This window comes from Schistocerca cancellata, chromosome 2, assembly GCF_023864275.1.
Source record: "Schistocerca cancellata isolate TAMUIC-IGC-003103 chromosome 2, iqSchCanc2.1, whole genome shotgun sequence".
Taxonomy (NCBI): domain Eukaryota; kingdom Metazoa; phylum Arthropoda; class Insecta; order Orthoptera; family Acrididae; genus Schistocerca; species Schistocerca cancellata.
The window spans coordinates 910,868,952-910,890,840 of NC_064627.1; the positions used below are offsets into that span (position 1 = coordinate 910,868,952).

Sequence of the window (21,889 nt, forward strand, 5' to 3'; positions counted from 1 at the left end):
TTGTAAGGACAAATCCCATCTGTGCAGTTCAGAAAAGCTGGTGTTTGAGTGGGGAATCCAGATGCCTTAGTTAGTGAAGCAGCCATAGAAATTTAGCCTATTCTGTTCAGCTGCATGTTGTACCGCATTGTGGTCTACTTTGCTCTTGGCTGCAGTCTGAAAGTGGCCGTTATTTCTGATAGGCAGCTGGTTGGTAGTCATGCCGGTATAAGAAGCTGTGCAATGATTGCAGCAGAGCTGGTAAATGACATAGCTGCTTTCACAGGTTGCCTGGCCCATGATGGGATAGGATAAACCTGTGACAGGACTGGAATAGAAGGTGTTGGGCGGGGGGGGGGGGGGGGGGTGTTTGAACAGGTCTTGCACCTGCCTTTTGACAGGGATATGATTCTTGTGGTGAGGGGTTGGGATTGGCATAGGTATTGTGGAGGTTGGATGGGTGATGTAACACCACTTTAGGAGGGGGTGCAAAGTATCTTGGGTAGGATGTCCCTCATTTCATGGCATGATGATAGGTAATCAAAGCCCCGGCAAATGGTGTGGTTCAGTTGTTACGGTCCAGGGTGGTTCTGGGTGACAAAGGTGACATTACTTTGTGGCTGGTTCTTGAGGTTGGTGGGAGGATTGGGGGTCTGAGGGTGTAAATTTCATGGGTGATCTGTTTGCAGACTAGGTCTGGGAAATAGTGCCTGTGTGGCAAGACTGTCAGCATACTGAGAAGGGGATTCCTTGTTACTGCGTATACACCATCCTTGGATGGCCAGGCTGTATGGGAGGAAGTTTCTGGTTGAAAGGGATGACAGCTGTTGAAATGCAGGTACTGTTTGTGGTTGGTAGGTTTAATGTGGCCAGAAGTGAGGGTGGAGCCATCAGTGAAGAGCAGGTCAACAACTAGGAAGGTGGCACACTGGGTTGAGGAGGACCAGGTGATGCGGTTGGGAGGATGGTGTTGAGGTTGTGAAATAACACATTGGGTGTCTTGATCCTGAGTCCAGATTATGAAGATATCATCAATGAACCTGAACCAGGCTTAGGGTTTGGCCTCTTGGGAGTCTAGGAAAGACCCCTCTAGAGGCTCATAAACAAGTTAGCATAGGATGGTGCCTTACGGGTGCCCATAGCTGTGCCGCAGATTTGTTTCTATGCCTTCCCTTCAAAGTACTACTAGTTGTGGGTTAGGTTAAAGTTAGCAAGGTATATGAGGAATGAGTTGATGGGTTTGGAGTCTGAAGGACGTTGGGAAATGTAGTGTTAAATAGTGGTAAGACCATGGGCGTGAGGGATGTTGGTGTATAGGGAGGTGACGTCAACAGTTACAAGTAGGAATCCAGGAAGTAAATGGTTGGGGATGGTGGAGAGTTGGTGAAGGAAGTAGTTGGTGTCTTTGGCGTGGGAGGCTATATTATAGGCAGTTGGTTGGAGGTGTTGGTCAGTGAGGGCCAAGATTCTTTCAGTGGTGACACAACAACCAGCCACAATGGGGTGTCCAGGACTGTTGGGTTTGTCGAATTCAGAGAGCATGTAGAAGGTGGGTATACAGGGTGTCATAGGGTGAGGAGGGAAATGGATTCAGGGCTGAGGTCCTTGGAAGGACCTAAATACTTAAGCAGTGATGGGACCACTATTGCAGAGTTTATAGGTGGATGGAAAATTGTACTGAAATGCAGGAGGATCTGCAGTGAATTGACGCATGGTGCAGGGAATGGCAATTGTATCTCAATGTAGACAAGTGTAATGTGCTGCGAATACATAGAAAGATAGATCCCTTATCATTTAGCTACAAAATAGCAGGTCAGCAACTGGAAGCAGTTCGGTAAAGCAGATGCCAGACTGAGATTCATTGGAAGAATCCTAAGGAAATGCAATCCGAAAACAAAGGAAGTAGGTTACAGTACACTTGTTCGCCCACTGCTTGAATACTGCTCAGCAGTGTGGGATCCGTACCAGATAGGGTTGATAGAAGAGATAGAGAAGATCCAACAGAGAGCAGCGCACTTCGTTACAGGATCATTTAGTAATCGCGAAAGCGTTACAGAGATGATAGATGAACTCAAGTGGAAGACTCTGCAGGAGAGACGCTCAGTAGTTTGGTACGGGCTTTTGTTAAAGTTTCGAGAACATACCTTCACCGAAGAGTCAAGTAGTATATTGCTCCCTCCTATGTACATCTCGCAAAGAGACCATGAGGATAAAATCAGAGGGATTAGAGCCCACACAGAAGCATACCGACAATCCTTCTTTCCACAAACAATACGAGACTGGAATAGAAGGGAGAACCGATGGAGGTACTCAGGATACCCTCCGCCACACACCATCAGGTGGCTTGCGGAGTATGGGTGTAGATGTAGATGTAGATGTCAGATTATTGATGGAGGCCTTCTGCCAGGTAGTCACTGCGATTCAGAATTTGCTTTTAGGTTGTGTAAGGCTATTTTTTCTTTTTGCTGAAGGTTGTTTTCCTGTGAAAGGGACCTGGAGAAGGATGGTGAGGTTAAGTTGGAGGTAGGGAATTCCTGGAAGGTGACAAGCCAGTGGTTAGGGAGGGGGGATTAAGGTTGGACGGTGGTGTAAACTAGAAAAGACAAGGGTTCAATGGTGAAATTAGGGTCCTTTCACTTGGAGGGATCGGCGGCAAAGAAGCGCTTCCATTTCAGGGATCTGGAGGAGGAGAGTAGGTCTTTGGAAAGTCCAGGGTCTTGGTGGAAAGGTCAACAGCCTGACACAACCTTATTTCTCATACATCTTACTAATTTTGTCCTAACTCATGACCACTTCTCATTTGAAGGGAAGATTACAAACAAATCGGCGGCGCAGCTATGGGCACCCGCATGGCACCATCCTATGCCAACCTGTTTATAGACCGTCAGAGGAGACCTTTGTAGCCTCCCAAAATGCCACTATCTTATCTTAGTTCAGGTTCATTAATGATATCTTCATGACCTGGACTCGGGGCCAAGACCCTCTATCTTCGTTCCCTCACAACCTCAACAAATTTTCTCCCATCCACTTCTTGTAGTCCTCCTCAACCCGGTGTGCCACCTACCTAGACGTTTACCTCTTCCTCTCTGATTGCTCCATCCTCCTGATTGCTGATTGCATCCTACATAAAAGTTGCATTCCGGCCTGAGATGCTGGAGTCGGCATTTGTGTATGCATGAAGTGTGCTTGCTTGTGTGTGAATGGTGTGTGTTTCTCCTTTGCTGATGAAGGCTGTGGCCAAAAGCTCTATGTAAATGTCTTTTAATTGTGCCTGCTTACAGCTTAATGTGCCTTCTTTACGGTTGGTTGCATTTTACATTTTTAAATTAACATCTATGGGAAAAACTCTTCATTTTTCAATTCTGATTTTAATTGCCTGTTTTTCACTTTTTAAGTTAGAATTGTCACTCAGGTATTTAACGTTGTTTTCTTGATGGTGCGTACTTGGATTTTAAAATTCCTTGTGTTTTACTTTGATTGGCCATTTATGTCTTTTCAGAAGTTATCTGCAGACCTGCATTTTCATCTGCCTCCTTCAAAAGTTATAGTCTTTTCTTTGTATTCTCTTTAGGTTATGTTATGAGGTTGTCTGCAAAGGCCAAACAATTTATTGTTTCTTTTAGTCTGCCCAGCAGTATGTAGTTATCATCTGTTGATTTTTCTTCCTCCATTTTCCATGCTCTTGTAACTTTTCCAGCACACAGCCGGATAACAATGGTGTAAAAATGTCTCCATGTCTAACTCCTAATACAATGTGGAAGGGACTAGAAGTTGTTCAAAGAAATTTGGCTTTATATGCTGTGTTTTTAAGAGTTTGTGTAGGTATTTAAAGTTTTTTCCTTTCTACTGTATATTACTTCATGGTTTTGAGGACGGAACCTGTAATCTACACTTTCCTTCCTATTTCCATCTATTGTCCACATTAGTTTTTCTTGAAGATTTGAGGGGAGCAAAGATTATAATAAACTTTCTAGTTTACTTAGCTTTTCACGTATAGTTGGCTCCAGTTCTTCTTGTCTAGGGGTCTGATTGTTGAAGCTGAAAATTCAAATTTTAGGTCCTCTGGTTGTTTTTTTGTTAATATATTTTCCCACATTTTAGTATATCATACAGTCTTCTGATTTTTTACGTTAATAAAGGCAACATTACATTGTTCATACAATATACAAAACTACTTCTGATAACATCAGAGGGTTGCTTATGACTCTCACACTCTCCAGAAATAATCATATTCCAAAGGGCTTACAATGTTTCTTAACAAATGAATTTCGATTAGTTTCTGTTACATTATTACTTTTGAATATTATTTCATGAATGAATGAATCCAGAAATAAACATAGTAACTAGTGAGGTACTGCGTGCTTAATAATAGAAATTTTAAGTGTGCCAATAATTCGTAATTTCAAATGTTTCTAAAAAAAAGTAATTTTAACTGTACATTCAGAACTAGTACTTAACGATTATAGCACAGAGACTAAAACACTATATAAACCAATTAATTTTCATAAATTTTAACTTGAAATATAACATACTGTGTATAAATATATCTAAAAACAAAGATGATGTGACTTACCAAATGAAAGCGCTGGCACGTCGATACACACAAACATACACACAAAATTCGAAAAACTCCTCTCTCTTCTTCCAAACCATAACCAAAAAAATTTTCTTTCCGCTTAGCAATAGAGAGAGGAGTTTTTCGAATTTTGTGTGTATGTTTGTGTTTGTGTTTGTGTGTCTATCGATGTGCCAGTGCTTTCGTTTGGTAAGTCACATCATCTTTGTTTTTAGATATATTTTTTCCCACGTGGAATGTTTCCTTCTATTATATTCATACTGTGTATAAAATTATACGAAAATTTTCAGAAAAGCAACAGAGATAATACTGACCCATCCAAAATTCGAAAAATAATACTGGTATCCAGAATGAGATTCTCACTGTGCAGCGGAGTGTGCACTGATATGAAACTTCCTGGCAGATTAAAACTGTGTGTTGGACTGAGACTCGAATTCGGGACCTTTGCCTTTCGCGGGCAAGTGTTCTACCATCTGAGCTACCTAAGCACGACTCATACCCTGTCCTCACAGCGTTACTTCCGCCAGTACTGGTATCGACAACTATTGTTGAGGAAAAGTAATTATCCTGTTACAACATCCCCTCACATAATATGGAAACAATGTGTTTACAATATTTTGTGTCCTACTATAAGGTTTGCCAAATGGTGTACAAAATGATACCTAAAGATAGAATACACATGTATAAAAGTATCTGATACATAACATTTTGCAGAAAAGTAAGATAAATATCTATTATACAAGTCATAATCTATACATATAGGAGGACATGGCATTCAGATATTTAGATCTGTGGGACATTCTGTCGCAAGACAAATGATACAAAGTCAAAATACAACATTACAACACTAAAATAAAGAAATAAGTGCAGAGGCAATGTAAAGTACTAGAATTACAAATCACAAGTTTACATCTATAAAGTCACACCTTCAAAATCATCAAAAGAGAAGAAAAAAAAAAAAAATCAGAGCGTAAGTGTACGGTGAGTGAGCTGACTCGAAAAACTGAAGATGACAGGTACTGACCAGAAGAATATACTCAGTCACAAGTAGGAGTATAGCACACAGTCAATCAGTGACATAAACCAGAGTATGTAAGAATGTGTTGACTCATGAAAAGAGAAAATAATGAAAAAAATATTAGAACCTGTTCTTATCATGTGGGGACTGACCCATGAATCCCAACCACACTAGGTACACACCAGCAGAAATGTTTTGACACAACAAAATGAATTACATTCATAATAATTTATCAAAAAATTCAGTCATATGTAAAGAATAATTAGAGGAAGCATCTGCCTCAATGAATAGTTGCACACACCCCTTAAGTACACACGCGTGCGTGCACGCGCACACACACACACACACACACACACACACACACACACACACACACACACGCGCGCGCGCGCGAGATTTAATGTTTACAAGCTTTTGGAGCCAATGGCTCCTCCTTTTGGCAGAAGAGTTGAAGGGGAAGGAAGAGGGGTGAAGGAAAAGGACTGGAGAGGTTTAGGGAAAGGGGTACAGTTTAGAAAAGTCACCCAGAACCCCTGGTCAGGGGAAACTTACCGGGCTGGATGAGAAGGAAAGCTTGATTGTTGGGGACTGCACCAGACGAGAGCTTAAAGGTGGAATACAAGGTAATATGCAAGGCAGAGATTACTGCTAAAACATCATGCGTGAGCTAATAAGAGTGAAAAGCTAAGTGCATTGTATGTAACAGAGGTGGGAGGGAGGACAGTGAAAAATAGACAACAAAGATAATGGAAGATGTAGAAAACTAAAGTGGTGTGAAGAAAGGAGTAGTTACTGTGAATAAATGCTGAGGTGAAAGGAATTAAAATAAATTAAGGTCAGTTGGGTTGTGAGAACCAAGGACATGTTGTGGTGCTAGTTACCATCTGTGAAGTTTCTCGAAATTGGTGTCTGGGGGAAGAATCCAGGTTGTGCATGTGGTGAAACAGGCACCAAGGTCATGACCGTCATGTTGTACAGCATGTTCTGCAACTGGATATTGTGTGTTGTCTGTATACACTCTCTGCCTATGCCCATTCATCCTGACTGATACTGTTACATTCTGGTGTGCTTGTTGTGGAGCACACTTCCCACTTGGGTGCTCTCATGCTGGCCTACAGTTTCGCAGTGGGTCACCAAATTGAGTGTGAAACCAGCACAGCTGTGACCTTGAAACTCCACCTGCACACAGGGTGTCATAGCCGACTGCCCAAGTGTTTGTTTTGATTGTCTGAAGGTCACCACCTAGTGAGGTGGTGTTGACATGCTCAGTTACAGTCTTTGAGTATGTTGATGTAAAGTGCTGAACACATTCATATGAAGTGTTACTATCTTGTCATAAAAGTATCAGTACACTGTATTTTCAAGATGGCTCCATTGCTGATTTGCAATAGCTGGTTCGCAGAATGCTAAAGAGTTCGAATTTGCTGCACATTGTTATCGCAGGTCACCAATGTGAATTTCACTCTGGGAAAGGATAAAACCAGACTAATAACAGCACAATTTCAGATAAAATGCACTTTGTTATTTACAGTGGTACTTTACACCATACAGGTGTAAAGTTCAGAGTACACCACTCTCCTCTCAAGATATTGCATTTGTGGCTGCTGCAGTGCTGGTCAGAAAGTCTTGTCTCCTCTACTCCTGCCACTTGGAAGTCTTCATATGTCTTTGGATTTTAATTTCTAACTTTTATGTTAGCTCTAGGTCTGCCTCTTCCACCAGTTCCTCCATACCGATCAACATCATTTGTGCCGTCACTGTTAAGATTTATTAACAACTGATGTTCCTGGTTTTTCCCTTTTCTGGTGTGTTTTACTTAACTGAAAGTGAGATAGTCGGACATTGTTGAGAAACCACAAGAAGGTGAAATGATTAATATTTTGCATCAGTGGTAATCGACAACTGTAAGATATTTGAGAAATTTATTGTATGTACAAGTACAACTGATTTTTATTTATTATTGAGCAGCTAGTCTTGGTCTCTGTTGAACCATCTTCAGACACAAAGATGATCCAGTATACATCAAAATCAGTTACTAAAATTTTTTATGCAGCTATTTTACATACAATGAAATTCATAAGATGTGAAATGAGTCAATACCTTAGCTGAAAGTACAGCTATAACGTGCATCCACATATTACACCACAGATTAGCTAACATTATTGACAGTCCTTTCTGTGTGGTATTGGTCAATGATATTTACCATTTATATTTAAAATAACTTTAAAAAAGTATTCATCTCAGAGTATAGAAAAGACAAAGCAATTTATTTCATGTTGAGTTCCATGCATCCTTGATAAGAATATTACTACTAAAATATACATAGAGATAATGACAGTAAGAATAATGCATAATGATTTATTAGACTTGCAAATCAAAAATAGTCATCTGAGTAGCAAAGTAAAAGTGCTCCATTAATGTTTATATCAATGCTTAAAATTCAGCACATACAACAATGTATACAACAAGGTGTACAAAATTACCACAAAGAGTAAAGGTATTTATCCAAAACATGGAGATGTAGATATTTTCTCTTTTTTATCCTTTCTTTTGGTGCAGATTTATTGTGCTGTTTCACTGTTTAGCTTCTGTTTAGTGTACTTACAAATTGCATCACTGAAATGCAAGAAACTGTATAAAGATTTGCTGAAAGAAAATAATTTTCTGTCTGCAGTAAATGTGGGTGCTTATATTACTATTAAGCTCTCTCACATACCACAATTTACTAGCCTAAAATCTAGATATTATTGTAAGAAGAAATTTTTCTGCTTGTCTGCAGACAACCAAGTAAATATATTTTGAAAGGGTTCATAATTATTTGATAAGATAATATGTTTGATGATTGATTAATTCAAATGCTACTTTCTTCACTGCGGATATTATGCTTTAGTACGAACAGTATTTGTAATTCACAACTTTATTTATTAAATTTTTCACTTTGTACTACTTCTTGAACTGATGTCATTTTTCTTGTTTTCTTCATATTCTTAGACTTATGTTCTGCAATCTCTTTTATTGCCTTTATAGCCCTCATTTTTTTCTCCATGGTGACCAATGATCTAGCTCTGTTCACTCCACCATCTATCTTGTGATTTAAAATATGTTTGCCCCTTCATGATATATTTACGACTGTATCATCAATCAGTCAAGTGGATCATTTTTTCTGAAATAACTTTTATCATATCGAAATTGGTTTGTATTTAGATAGCTGCTTTTCTAGTCCCATTTTATCTATTTGTGGATTGTATGTGATTTAATGTGTTACACATTACCTGTGCAGTCAACAACATTTTTGAGACATGGAAACACTGTGCACTACTTAGGTTATTGTAGATTAAGTCCAGGAGATTGGTGGGGTGAAATTAGATTTGCTAAGGAAATTCCATCTCTGGAATGTAATAAACTAGTCTGGATGGGTGATTGAAATCACCCTTGTTGTATAATAAGCACTCTGTTCTCTTGAGTTGTGCTTTAGATAATCCTCAGCTACTGGATCTGGGACATTCCCTTGTCAAACTACTTCTGTCATCATCCCCTGCACAATCTTCCATCCTCTCCCTCCCCATTCCCCCCACCCCACCCCCCACCCCAATCCCAGATATATACACACAAGTGTATGCATATGACGTCCACCATTTTTTCTATTCCTTCTCCGCTCCCCAGTCTTACTTAATTATTAGCTATTTGCACTTCTTGTTTTCTCTGCCTATTCTAATCCATCTTTACTTCTCACTTTGTGACATCTACTATTTCTTAACTGAATTTGGCTTGCTAATGCACTGTCTTTGACCTCCTACTCTTTTTCCTTCATATTTGTGTACCTTATTCCTCATAATAGGTCTGTTCATTGCAGCCTGGGACATGAGTGACTTGCGTCCCCATCTTCCAAAATTGCAACCTCTATCAATCTAATCCTTTTTCCTCCAAAAGGAAGGATCATGTCATCCTGAAAGTTAAGTGTTGTGTCGTATTAAAATGTTTCCATTGACAGTACTGTGAATTGCACGTTCTAAGGGTAAGTGTTGACAAAACTTCAGTTGTTATTTTAATGATTTTCTGTATTGAATATGTTGTTGATGTTTTAAAAATTAACTTGATGTTCACTTCTGATAATACTTTGTGAATGAATATAAAAAATTCCAGTTCTACTATGGTTAAGATTCTGCATTAAACATGATACCCTTCTGAAACTAGTTTAATGGAAAACGTTCTCACATTTGACTAAGGCAAAGGCAATTGCACACATAATAAGACCATCACTAGCAGAGGAAGGTTTCGTTCAAACTAACTTTGAGGTTGATGATAGCTTTTACTTTATACTGTGGAAACTCATTGGAAGATGGGTGTAACAGATACTGCTTATAAAAATGTTCAGGTATTCAGACACAGGGAAATCTCTCTTCATAAACAATTTATTGAGCACCAGCTATAATCCCGAAGTTCCCATGAGCTTAAAGAATTGTAATTTATGCAGTATATTAGAGATATAATCATAAACAAAGATTTGTTTGTTTCAGGGTTATCATGATGTTGCAGTGACATTCCTTCTTGTTGTGGGAGAATCTGTTGCATTTAAAATAATGGAGAAGCTCTCTACTACTCATCTCAAAGATTGTATGGCAGCAACTATGGAAAAAACTTCCTATTTGCTCAATTATATATATCCTCTAATCCAGAGGTTGCACCCATCACTATGTGATTATTTGGAGAGGTACATTTGCTTTATATAACTTTATCTGTATACACAGAGATAAGAATGCAGTTTGATATGTATGTTTTTTGTTAGAGTATTTGTTGTATACATTTTCACCGATTGCAGTTACTAAATGCTATGAAAGCGTCCACATGGAAATTTTACGAAATTCCAGGGTAGATTGATAAAGATTATGATTAACTTTCAAATCTTTCAGTGGGTTCAGATTTCCTTATTAGTTTCTAAATGATAATGACAATAATATTTTTACTTGTCCACTTACTTCACTTACAATCCGTGGAATATATTTGAAACATTGTATGTTTTTATATAAAATATTTATCCTGCCTTATAATTTTCTGTTGGTTTCACCTCCAGAAGAATCACAGCATGGGTGTATGGAATTCACACACACACACACACACACACACACACACACACACACACACACAACCTCCACGGTGGCTGTATCTTCAGAACTAATATTCATTAAAACTGCATACAGTAATTAACATAGCAAATCTAATATTTTCAAATTTGACATTGGCAGTTGTCCCTCTATTATAAAACTAGCTGTTACCTGTGGTGCTTCGCTTGCATATAAGTAGTTTTGTTATGATGAGTGGTGGTAAGTAATCTAAGAATTTTACAAGATGTCTGTGTGTATAGTGATGTAGAGATGTGTATGAAAAGCTTTGCAGTGCCAGTATGTAGTTACATAATGAATGTGTTTCTATTTGCTGTATGTGCCCAGGTGGCACCTCTGCAGAGCTGACTGGACACTTTTCAGCCGTTTAGCTGTTTTGGAACACCATGCTAGCGTCCACGAATGGGTCGACCATGTTACAGCTGTGATCTCCCATGCTGCTGAATTGTCGATCCCACGGTCCTCAAGTCATCCCACGAGGCATCCTGTCCCTTGGTGGACCACTGAGTGCCGCTCAGCCATCCGAGCCCGCCGTGCAGCTCTGCGCCGCTTCAAGTGCCGTCCCTCAGCTGACAATCTCGCAGCCTTTCGGGTGGCAAGGGCCAAGGCGCGGCGAGTGATTAGAGAGAGCAAACGACGGTCATGGCAATCGTTCTTGAACTCCATCTCCTGCTTCACTACTTCTACGAAAGTATGGGAAGCCATCAGGAGGATTTCCGGGAAACGCAGCCAACTACCTGTCACGGCATTGCTGCATCAAGGTTGTCTACTCACGGCGCCGAGAGACATTGCCCAGACACTGGCCATGCATTTTGCGGAATCTACTGCCACTATTAACTGTGATCCAAATTTCTGCCGCTACCGCACTGCCATCGAGAGGGATCACTTGGACTTCCGGTCTCCAAATTCTGAACCCTACAACTGCCCCTTCACAATGTGGGAACTGGTTTCAGCGCTGTCTGTGGCTCATGATACTGCGCCAGGTGATGATAAAATCCTGTACAGCATGCTGCAGCACTTGTTGCTGCCATCCAAGGAAGTTCTCCTGAATTGTTTTAATATGATATTGTCATCCGGCACATTCCCTGACTCGTGGAGGGAGGCGATTTTGATTCCCCTCCTCAAACCGGGAAAGGACCGAATGCATCCCAGTAGTTATCAGAGTATTGCTTTGACGAGCTGTGTCGGGAAGACATTGGAACGCATGGTTAACCGTTGCCTGGTTTGGCTGCTCAAGACCAGGCAGCTCCTTAGCCGCTCTCAGTGTGGCTTTCGGAGATGTCGTTCAACTATAGACAACTTGACCCTGCTTGAGGCGGCGATCCAGCAGGTCTTCCTACATAACCAGCATTGTCTAGGTGTATTCTTTGACATTAATAAGGCATATGACACTACTTGGCGCCGCCTTATCCTCAGTCAACTCCATCAGTGGGGCTTTCTTGGCCATCTCCCCATCTTCATTCGGTCCTTTCTTTCCCGCCGGCTCTTTCGATATCGGGTTGGTAATGTGCTATCTGATTTGTACGTGCAGGAGAATGGTGTTCCTCAGGGAAGCGTTTTAAGTGTCACCCTCTTTGCCATCACCATTAACAGTATCATGTCCACTATCCGAAGTCCGGCCCAGTGCTCCTTGTTTGTGGATGATTTTGCTGTTTTCTGTTCTTCCTCCAGTCTTGTCACTGTTAGTCGGCAGCTGCAGCTTACGATAGAGCGATTAGAGGCATGGACTGCGAAGACAGGTTTTACCTTTTCTGCAGACAAATGTGTGTGTGTGTTCATTTTAATCGTTCTCGATATGCTTTTACCTCCCCTGAATTGCGTCTGAGGGACACCATTCTTCCTTTTAGAGACACTGTGAGGTTCCTGGGCCTCACTTTTGATTCCAAGTTGTCATGGTTGCTGCACCTTAAAGACCTCAAGGTGCGGGCCCTGAAGACACTGAATATTTTGAAGTGTCTGAGCCATCGGTCCTGGGGAGCAGATCGGGCGCGTCTGCTGCAGTTTTATAGGGCTTTCGTCCGGTCGCGTTTTGACTATGGATGCACCGTGTTTGGGTCAGCGAGGCCTTCGTATCTGAAGATTCTTGACGCAGTATACCATGAGGGTATCAGGCTGGCCACTGGGGCCTTCCGTACCAGTCCCATCCCCAGCCTGTGTGCTGAGGCAGGGGAACCGCCGCTCGCCATCCGGCAGAAACTCCTCATGGTGCGACGGGTGTGTAAATTCCTTGCCTGTCCTACCTCCCCTGCGTACCCTACTGTTGCCCGACCGCCTATGGAACGTCTCTCTTCCAGTCGTCCCAGGGCAATGAGACCATTTGGGATTCATGCCAAGCATTTGCTTGAGTCCCTTGGTGTGGAGCGTGTGGCACCCCAACTCCAGGGTTTTACCCGTCTGCCTCCCTGGTTGCTCCAGAGGCCCAGCGTCCTTTTAGACTTGTCAGAGTACCGGAGGAGCTGCACTCCTGCGTTTGTTTCTACCTCCTTATTTTACGATATTTTAAACCAGCATCCCGATCATGTACCAGTATTTACGGATGGCTCTAAACAGGGAGACTCTGTTGGTTGTGCTGTTGTTTTCCCTGCTCGAGTCGTCAAGTTACGGCTTCCTGCGGCGTTTACCATCTTTGATGCCGAATTGTTTGCGATCTTGCGGGCATTGGAGCGGATGAGATGTGTTCCCAGTCTTAAGTTTCTCATCTGTTCTGACTCCCTGAGTGCCCTTCAAACCATGCAACACTTGTACCCAGTGGATACGGTCGTCCAGAACATCCACGATGCCCTACTCCCCCTGCAACGGCAGGGGAAGGAGGTTTCTTTCTGCTGGGTGCCGGGGCACATGGGTATTGGGGGAAACGAACTGGCGGATGTGGCTGCCAAAGATGCAGGTTCCCTCCCTCACATTGTTGAATGTGCAGTCCCCCTCCATGCTGTTACCTCCCTTTTGCGTTTTCGTGTTATGCGTCAATGGGAAGAGGAGTGGCTGGCAGTCGGTGAAAATAAGCTGCGTTTGGTCAAGGCCACCACACGGCCATGGCATACGTCCTACCAGTCATGCCGGCGGGATGAGGTTCTCCTCACTCGCCTGCGAATCGGACACAGTCCCTTAACGCTTGGTTTTTTACTCCGGTGGGAGGACCCCCCCAATCTGCAGTGCTTGCGGCATCCAGATTACTGTCCACCACATTCTACTTGACTGTCCTCTATTCTCTGACCAAAGGGCTGTGGTTTCCTTGCCACCGGATTTGCCCTCTATTTTGCAAGACGACGCAACAACTGTGGTTAAGGTCTTACGGTTTTGTGTCCTGTCCAATTTGTTGCCTTGGATTTTAGGGAGAGGATTTTAATGTGCTGCTGGGTGACTGGCTCACCCAGGTTTTAGGTAAGAGGTCCGCCAGTCACGATTACCTACTTGTTTCACTTCGATTTCTGTTCTCTTTTCCTTGTGTTTCCTTTCCTTTTTTAGTGCGTTTCTTTTCCGCTTGTTTTGCCTCTGTATGTGAGGATTTGGAACTGCATCAGGCCTGTGTCTTTTAGCCGTTCTCCTTGTTCGCTGTCCGTCTTCGTCCCTTCACCGCATGTGTTCCTGTTTCTATGCGTTTGGGCGCTGATGACCACGCTGTTTAGCACCCGAAAACCTCAAACCACACACACACACACACACACACACACACACACACACACACACACACACACACACGCACACACACGCTGTATGTGGAATCTGAAGGCATGCATTATGTTTCCTAATTATATTTACAAAAAGTGCCTCAATTCTTTGCATTCATGCAGAAGTAGAATTTTTAGGGGTTTCTCTTTCTCACCTAGTACTGAATGTGACATTTTGCCTCCAGAGAAACACATACCAACCGTTTCTCCCTTCCATTTTAATGTCGGGCGCTGATAACCTCGTTGTTGTGCGCCCTAAAACACTAATCATCATCCATTTTAATGTGTTGTGTTGCCTACATTTATGATACACCCCCATGACTAATTTCTGATTAAGATAGTCTCTCAATAGATCATAATCAAACGTAGCCTCACCAAAAGCCTTTCACATTCTACAAGTAAAGGTACGACTCTGTCATACAACCTTTAAATGACACCATCGTTGTGAGTCTTCAAGCATCTTAGAAGTTGTAAGAGACGCCGGACACTCGGCTGTAAAATGTGACAGGTTTGTGACTATTCTAACATCTCTGTAGCTCTTAAGACAATCTTATGTTCTGCATCCAAGTTCCAAGCAGACAGGAGGCTGCTCTGAGCTTTGTTGGATTCGAGTAACTTTTACAGCTTGAGCTCTGTTAGAAGTACACACCAAATTAGACTTTAAGTCTGCGTGGCTTATAGTAACAGTTTTAAATATGGCTCTTGGACTTACCGTCCGATTTTATTGTTGTATCTCCGCTAAAACTCTCCATCTATGCCATGTGGTGTAAGAACTCAATATCATAAACCACACACCATAACACTGGATTAGCACTGTTGTGGAATAAGCTATAGACACTCAGAATCCCAATCTTTGGCATCAGCGTCGTCTCCATCCTAGTCACATATACAATATTTAAAAATGTTAATAATACTCGAAAAGATTTTTAAGTAGCCATTGCTCTTCCTTGGGATTCAAGCTTTCTTCATAGCAAATATCATAGGTATCGGTTCAATGGTAGAATCATGAAAACTTAACAGAGTGAGATACTTTCCCAATTAATAATACTAGCATTAATATGGAAGTGTGGATTACACATGTTGGGATTTGAATAAACATTGTGTTGAATAATATTACATCGACGTATCAACCAAAAAGTATTTTCACAAGTATGATAATTTCAAAAGTGAAAGAGTAAATAGCTTTCTCAATGAGTAAATACTTTTCCTTAATTTGCTTGATATTCTTCAAATCAATAAATATCTTTCTTCTTCATCAGGGTTCAAGCTGTCTCATACCAAATTTCATGGATATCTGTGTAGTCATGACAAAATAAGAGACAGAGTTACTTTCGCATTTATAATATTAGTATGGAAGTATGGATTGACATGGATTAAACATGCTGAGGATTGTAAAAGTACAGGGTTATTACAAAGATTGAAGCGATTTCACAGCTCTACAATAACTTTATTATTTGAGATATTTTCACAATGCTTTGCACACACATACAAAAACTCAAAGTTTTTTTAGGCATTCACAAATGTTCGATATGTGCCCCCTTTAGTGATTCGGCAGACATCAAGCTGATAATAAAGTTCCTCCCACACTCGGCGCAGCATGTCCCCATCAATGAGTTCGAAAGCATCGTTGATGCGAGCTCGCAGTTCTGGCATGTTTCTTGGTAGAGGAGGTTTAAACACTGAATCTTTCACATAACCCCACAGCAAGAAATCGCATGGGGTTAAGTCGGGAGAGCGTGGAGGCCATGACATGAATTGCTGATCATGATCTCCACCACGACCGATCCATCGGTTTTCCAATCTCCTGTTTAAGAAATGCCGAACATTATGATGGAAGTGCGGTGGAGTACCATCCTGTTGAAACATGAAGTCGGCGCTGTCGGTCTCCAGTTGTGGCATGAGCCAATTTTCCAGCATGTCCAGATACACATGTCCTGTAAAGTTTGTTTCGCAGAAGAAAAAGGGGCCGCAAACTTTAAACCATGAGATTGCACAAAACACGTTAACTTTTGGTGAAATGCGAATTTGCTGCACGAATGTGTGAGGATTCTCTACCGCCCAGATTCGCACATTGTGTCTGTTCACTTCACCATTAAGAAAAAATGTTGCTTCATCACTGAAAACAAGTTTCGCACTGAACGCATCCTCTTCCATGAGCTGTTGCAACCGCGCCGAAAATTCAAAGCGTTTGACTTTGTCATCGGGTGTCAGGGCTTGTAGCAATTGTAAACGCTAAGGCTTCTGCTTTAGCCTTTTCCGTAAGATTTTCCAAACCGTCGGCTGTGGTATGTTTAGCTTCCTGCTTGCTTTATTCGTCGACTTCCGCGGGCTACGTGTGAAACTTGCCCGCACGCGTTCAGCCGTTTCTTCGCTCACTGCAGGCCGACCCATTGATTCCCCCTTACAGAGGCATCCAGAAGCTTTAAACTGCGCATACCATTGCCGAATGGAGTTAGCAGTTGGTGGATCTTTGTTGAACTTCGTCCTGAAGTGTCGTTGCACTGTTATGACTGACTGATGTGAGTGCATTTCAAGCACGACATACGCTTTCTCGGCTCCTACCGCCATTTTGTCTCACTGCGCTCTCGAGCGCTCTGGCAGCAGAAACCTGAAGTTCGGCTTCAGCCGAACAAAACTTTACGAGTTTTTCTACGTATGTGTAGTGTGTCGTGACCATATGTCAATGAATGGAACTACAGTGAATTTATGAAATCGCTTCAATCATTTGTAATAGCCCTGTATTGTGTTCTAGCTGTTACCCATGGCTCTCATATCAGTAAAGTGAAATGAAATGAAATGTAATGTGTCTGTGTCCCTTTATTGGTTGGGAAACCCTGGTTGCTTGGGGCATGTCTCTATTTTTTTATGCCAGTGCGGTGACTTGCACATTGATGATGATAAAATGTTGATGAGGACAACGAACACATCCCGACATGAGCAAAAAAAGAAAGTGTTGTGAACTGCAACTGGGAACCAGTGATCATTAAACAGCATTCCTGATCACATGACCACTAACTGTTCTTGCAAAATAGAGCACAACAAAGAAGTTATGTGAGGTGTGTGATGCTCAGTGGTTAAAATGTCATGGATTTGTGATTGATATTGGTATGGGAGTATAGATTAAATACATAAAAGTTTCTATAAATATTGTATTTGTTACTTTGAATTGTATGATGTAGAACATATCAAACAATAAAAGTGTTTTCAAAAATAGATAAAATTCAAAAGTCAAAGAGTTAGTAGCTTTTTCAAAGAGTAATTATTGTTCCATATTTTGCGTTATAGTTTACAAATCAATGAATGTTATACTACACACTTTTTAAGGTCACCTGTGTTCATCAGTGTTCAAGCTATCTTAATACCAAATTTTATCAAAATCAGGTCAGCAGTTTTGTCATGAAAGCATAACAGACAGAGTTACTTTTGCATTTAGAATATTTGTATGGATGGTCTGGGAATGAATAAACAGGTAACTCACTAACCAAACAAAATATTTTATACAGTTTTTGTGTCAGGGAAGTGAATCTGTTGTTGAAAGCTTGACATTATTTCAAGGAGAAGAAACACTCAAGAAATGAATTATTACATCTGTCATTACAGTCTGCTGTCACACTATTTTTCTCAATGAAGGGGTAATCACTGTGAAAATGAGTGACAGTAAACTGCAATAAAATACAGTCATGACCCTTAGTCTCTCTTTTGTTTTGGGCTTTTTATGACACAAATCACATTTTTTTTATTTTTAAATTAGTGTTAAACATCATTTTAATAGAATTAGATTTTCACTCTGCAGCGGAGTGTGTGCTGATATGAAACTTCCTGGCAGATTAAAACTGTGTGCCCGACTGAGACTCAAACTCGGGACCTTTGCCTTTCGCGGGCAAGTGCTCTACCATCTGAGCTACCGAAGCACGACTCACGCCCAGTACTCACAGCTTTACTTCTGCCAGTATCTCATCTTCTACCTTCCAAACTTTACAGAAGCTCTCCTGCGAACCTTGCAGAACTAGCGCTCCTGAAAGAAAGGATATTGCGGAGACATGGCTCAGATGGTAGAGCACTTGCCCGCGAAAGGCAAAGGTCCCGAGTTTGAGTCTCGGTCGGGCACACAGTTTTAATCTGCCAGGAAGTTTCTCATCATTTTAATATTCAGATTTAATACTTTGCCCAATTAAAATAAAGTTCAAAGTGATGCAGGGAAATACTGGGATGTCTCACCACATGATTTCAAAATATTCATCCCAAGACATTAAAATAATCTCGATGTGAGACAAATTAACATCCACCGTGCTGATTTGATATGTCACACAAAGCAAGGTGGCATTCGGGAGGATGATGGTTCGAACCGATGTCAGGCCATTCAGTTTTAAGTTTTCCATGATTTGTCTAGATCACTTCATGCAAATGCCGGGATGGTTCCTTTGGAAGGGCACGGCTGATTTCTTTTTCCTTATATAATCCGAGCTTGTGCTCAGTTTCTAATGACCACATTGTTGATATGATGATTAACATTTAGTTGTTCCTTGCTCTCTCCAGCAATTTAACTTAGCGTACCTCTTCATTATTTAACTAGCATTTCCGGAAAGTAGCGTAAAGTTTAACTTGTTGTTTCAGAAACTTTGCACTTTTGTTTTTGTTTACACACAGTTGCGTATAGGCCAAATTTGTGTAACCATATTTTCGTGTTTATCTGTAATTCAACTGACTTATTCTTAATAAACTATTACGTTTATCATGAGTGAAAAGTGCTTGACTTGCCGTAGAATTGTTAGGTCGGGGCTTTGGTGTGATGGGTGCTGTAGTTTTTTCCATGTGGGTGACTGTAGTGGCGTGGGAATAGGGGAAATAAATGAGACTCATCAGTGGTTTCGTAGGATTTGTAGTAGAGATAGGAAGATACTGGAACAGGGGCGGAAAATTGCTGCCCTTCAGGCTGAGTTAGACAAGGCCAGGGGAAATCTTGACAGGTTAAGGAGGGAGAAGGGTAAAGAGAGGTGGGAAGTGGCAACAGGCAACAGGAGGAACAGGCCTAGAACTTTGTCTGACAGCTTTATGGTGAATGTGGAAAACAGATTTGACCTGTTGCTTCAGTTAGAAGCTGGTGAGCCTCAAGCAGTTACAGGTGTAGACAGGGCACAACAAACTTTCAGCAGCAAATTGAAAAGTAAGAATGTAGGGAAATCAGTAAAGAGAAAGAAAGTGTTGTTGTTAGGTAGTTCCCATGGAAGAGGTGTTGGCCAACTCTTGCAGGATGAACTAGGATCAGAATACCAGGTCACCAATTTTTTTAAACCTAGTGCTGGTCTGGAGCAGGTGACAGAGGATTTAGGATCACTTTGCAAAGATTTCACTAAGGAAGACACCGTGGTTATAGTGGGTGGGGCAGGTAACAGTATTGACAGAGATCCTGGGTACAGTATAGAGTGTGACCTGGCGAAGATTGCATCAGCATCGAGGCATACCAGTGTTGAGTTTGTATCTGTTCTTGGGCGCCATGACCGACCTCATTTGAACTCTTCTGACAAGAGAGTTAATTTGGAGCTGGAACGGCTGCTCATGTCGGGTGTGGGGTCACACATTGGTGTGGTTCATGTTGATTCTATCAGTAGGTGGGATTATACTAGGCATGGCCTTCACCTCAACAGGAAGGGGAAGGGTAAATTGGCTGGGGAAATAGCAGGAAAGTTAAAGGGGGGAGGCACTGTCATGAGTGGTAAAATACCAGTGGTTATAGGATTCAGAAAAGACCCTTTTTTAGGGTAGGGAGGACAGAAAGAAAGCAAATTTTAAGAGAGGTTAGAACTGAGACAAACCTTCAGTTTGAGAAAGAAATCAAAAAACATAATTCCAGCTTATTACATAAACATAAACAGCCATTGGTTAAGAATTTTCAACTGTCAGCAGATATTTTAACTCCACCCAATTTTAACTCAGTCAATATGAAATGTCAGCTATCTTTATTGCATCAAAATATTCGAGGACTGAGAAATAAAATTAATGAATTAACTATCTGCATAGATGAATTAGAGTCTTCAAACCCAGCTGACATAATCTGCCTCTCGGAACATCATGTGACCACTGGTATAGAACTTTTAAGTGTTACAGGGTTTAGGTTAGCATCTCACTTTTGTAGATCAGAAATGGAGAAAGGAGGAGTTGCCACATTCATCAGGAACTGTCATAAATTTAAGAACATAGACATTCATAAATGTTGCCTAGAACAGCATATGGAAGCATGTGCAACAGAATTAGATTTTCACAAAAAATCTCTCATAATATTAAGTGTATATCGAGCACCTGCAGGTAACTTTAATCTGTTTGTAAACCACCTTGAAGCTGTACTGGCCCATTTAACAACCAAAAACAAAGAAATAGTGGTTGCTGGTGATTTCAATGTAGATTTTCTTAAAGACTCTCCCAATAAGAACTTATTTGAGTTAGTAACACTATCATTCAACTTAATTCCCACAGTAAAGTTCCCCACTAGGATAGCCACTTGCTCACAAACAGCCATTGATAATATCTTTATAGAAAAGTCCAATGAACAAAATTATATTACAAAACCAATAGTCAATGGCCTCTCAGACCATGACATGCAGTTCCTTCTGTTAAATGTTAATACTGAACAGGATATAAAATCTGTTAAATCTGAGCTCAAGAGGGTAATCAGTAAGCCAAAAATTGATTATTTTAGGACACTCCTCAGAGATATTCACTGGACTGATGTTTACTATGCTCATGGCATGAATGAAAAATATAATACTTTTGCTAATAAAGTGCTTACCTTATTCGAACACTGCTTTCCCCCGAAACTTACCAAGGTTAGAGCAAAGTCTACAAAGAAGCCATGGATTACTCAAGGAATAGGGGTATCTTGTAAAACAAAAAGAAAACTGTATCTGTCAATCCGAAACATTTCCAATGTTGATGCTATAGCACATTATAAGAAATACTGCAAAATATTAAAGACTGTAATACGGATGTCAAAGCAAATATATTACAAGGAAAAGATAGTCATATCAGATAACAAAATAAAGACAATATGGGATATAGTGAAGGAGGAGACCGGTAGAACCAGACATGAAGAGGAACAAATAGCATTAAGAGTAAATGATACATTGGTGACAGATGTGTATAGTGTTGCAGAACTTTTTAACAAACATTTTGTAACTGTTACTGAAAAGATGGGGTTGTCAGGTTCGGTAGATGCTGCTGTGGATTACCTTAGACCAGACATTTCAAGTAACTTCCATAATATGAATTTGACCCTCACTACCCCATCAGAAATAATGTCCATCATAAAATCTTTAAAATCAAAAACATCTAGTGGGTATGATGAAATATCAACAAAGTTAATTAAAGAATGTGATTCTGAGCTAAGTAACATATTAAGCTATCTGTGTAACCAGTCGTTTATCAGTGGAATATTTCCTGAATGGCTGAAATATGCTGAAGTTAAGCCACTGTTTAAGAAGGGAGATAAAGAAATAGCATCAAATTTCCGTCCAATTTCACTGTTGCCAGCATT

General features: G+C 40.9%; 1 protein-coding gene across 1 annotated transcript in view; it reads left to right on the forward strand.

Annotated features, from left to right (window-relative positions):
* Nucleotides 1-21,889, forward strand: part of LOC126162847 (TBC1 domain family member 20) — a 162,832-nt gene that overhangs the window by 39,095 nt on the left and 101,848 nt on the right. Inside the window, exon 5 of the mRNA XM_049919618.1 lies at nucleotides 10,091-10,284. Coding sequence (XP_049775575.1) covers nucleotides 10,091-10,284 — 194 coding nt within the window. The remainder of the gene's footprint in view (nucleotides 1-10,090; nucleotides 10,285-21,889) is intronic.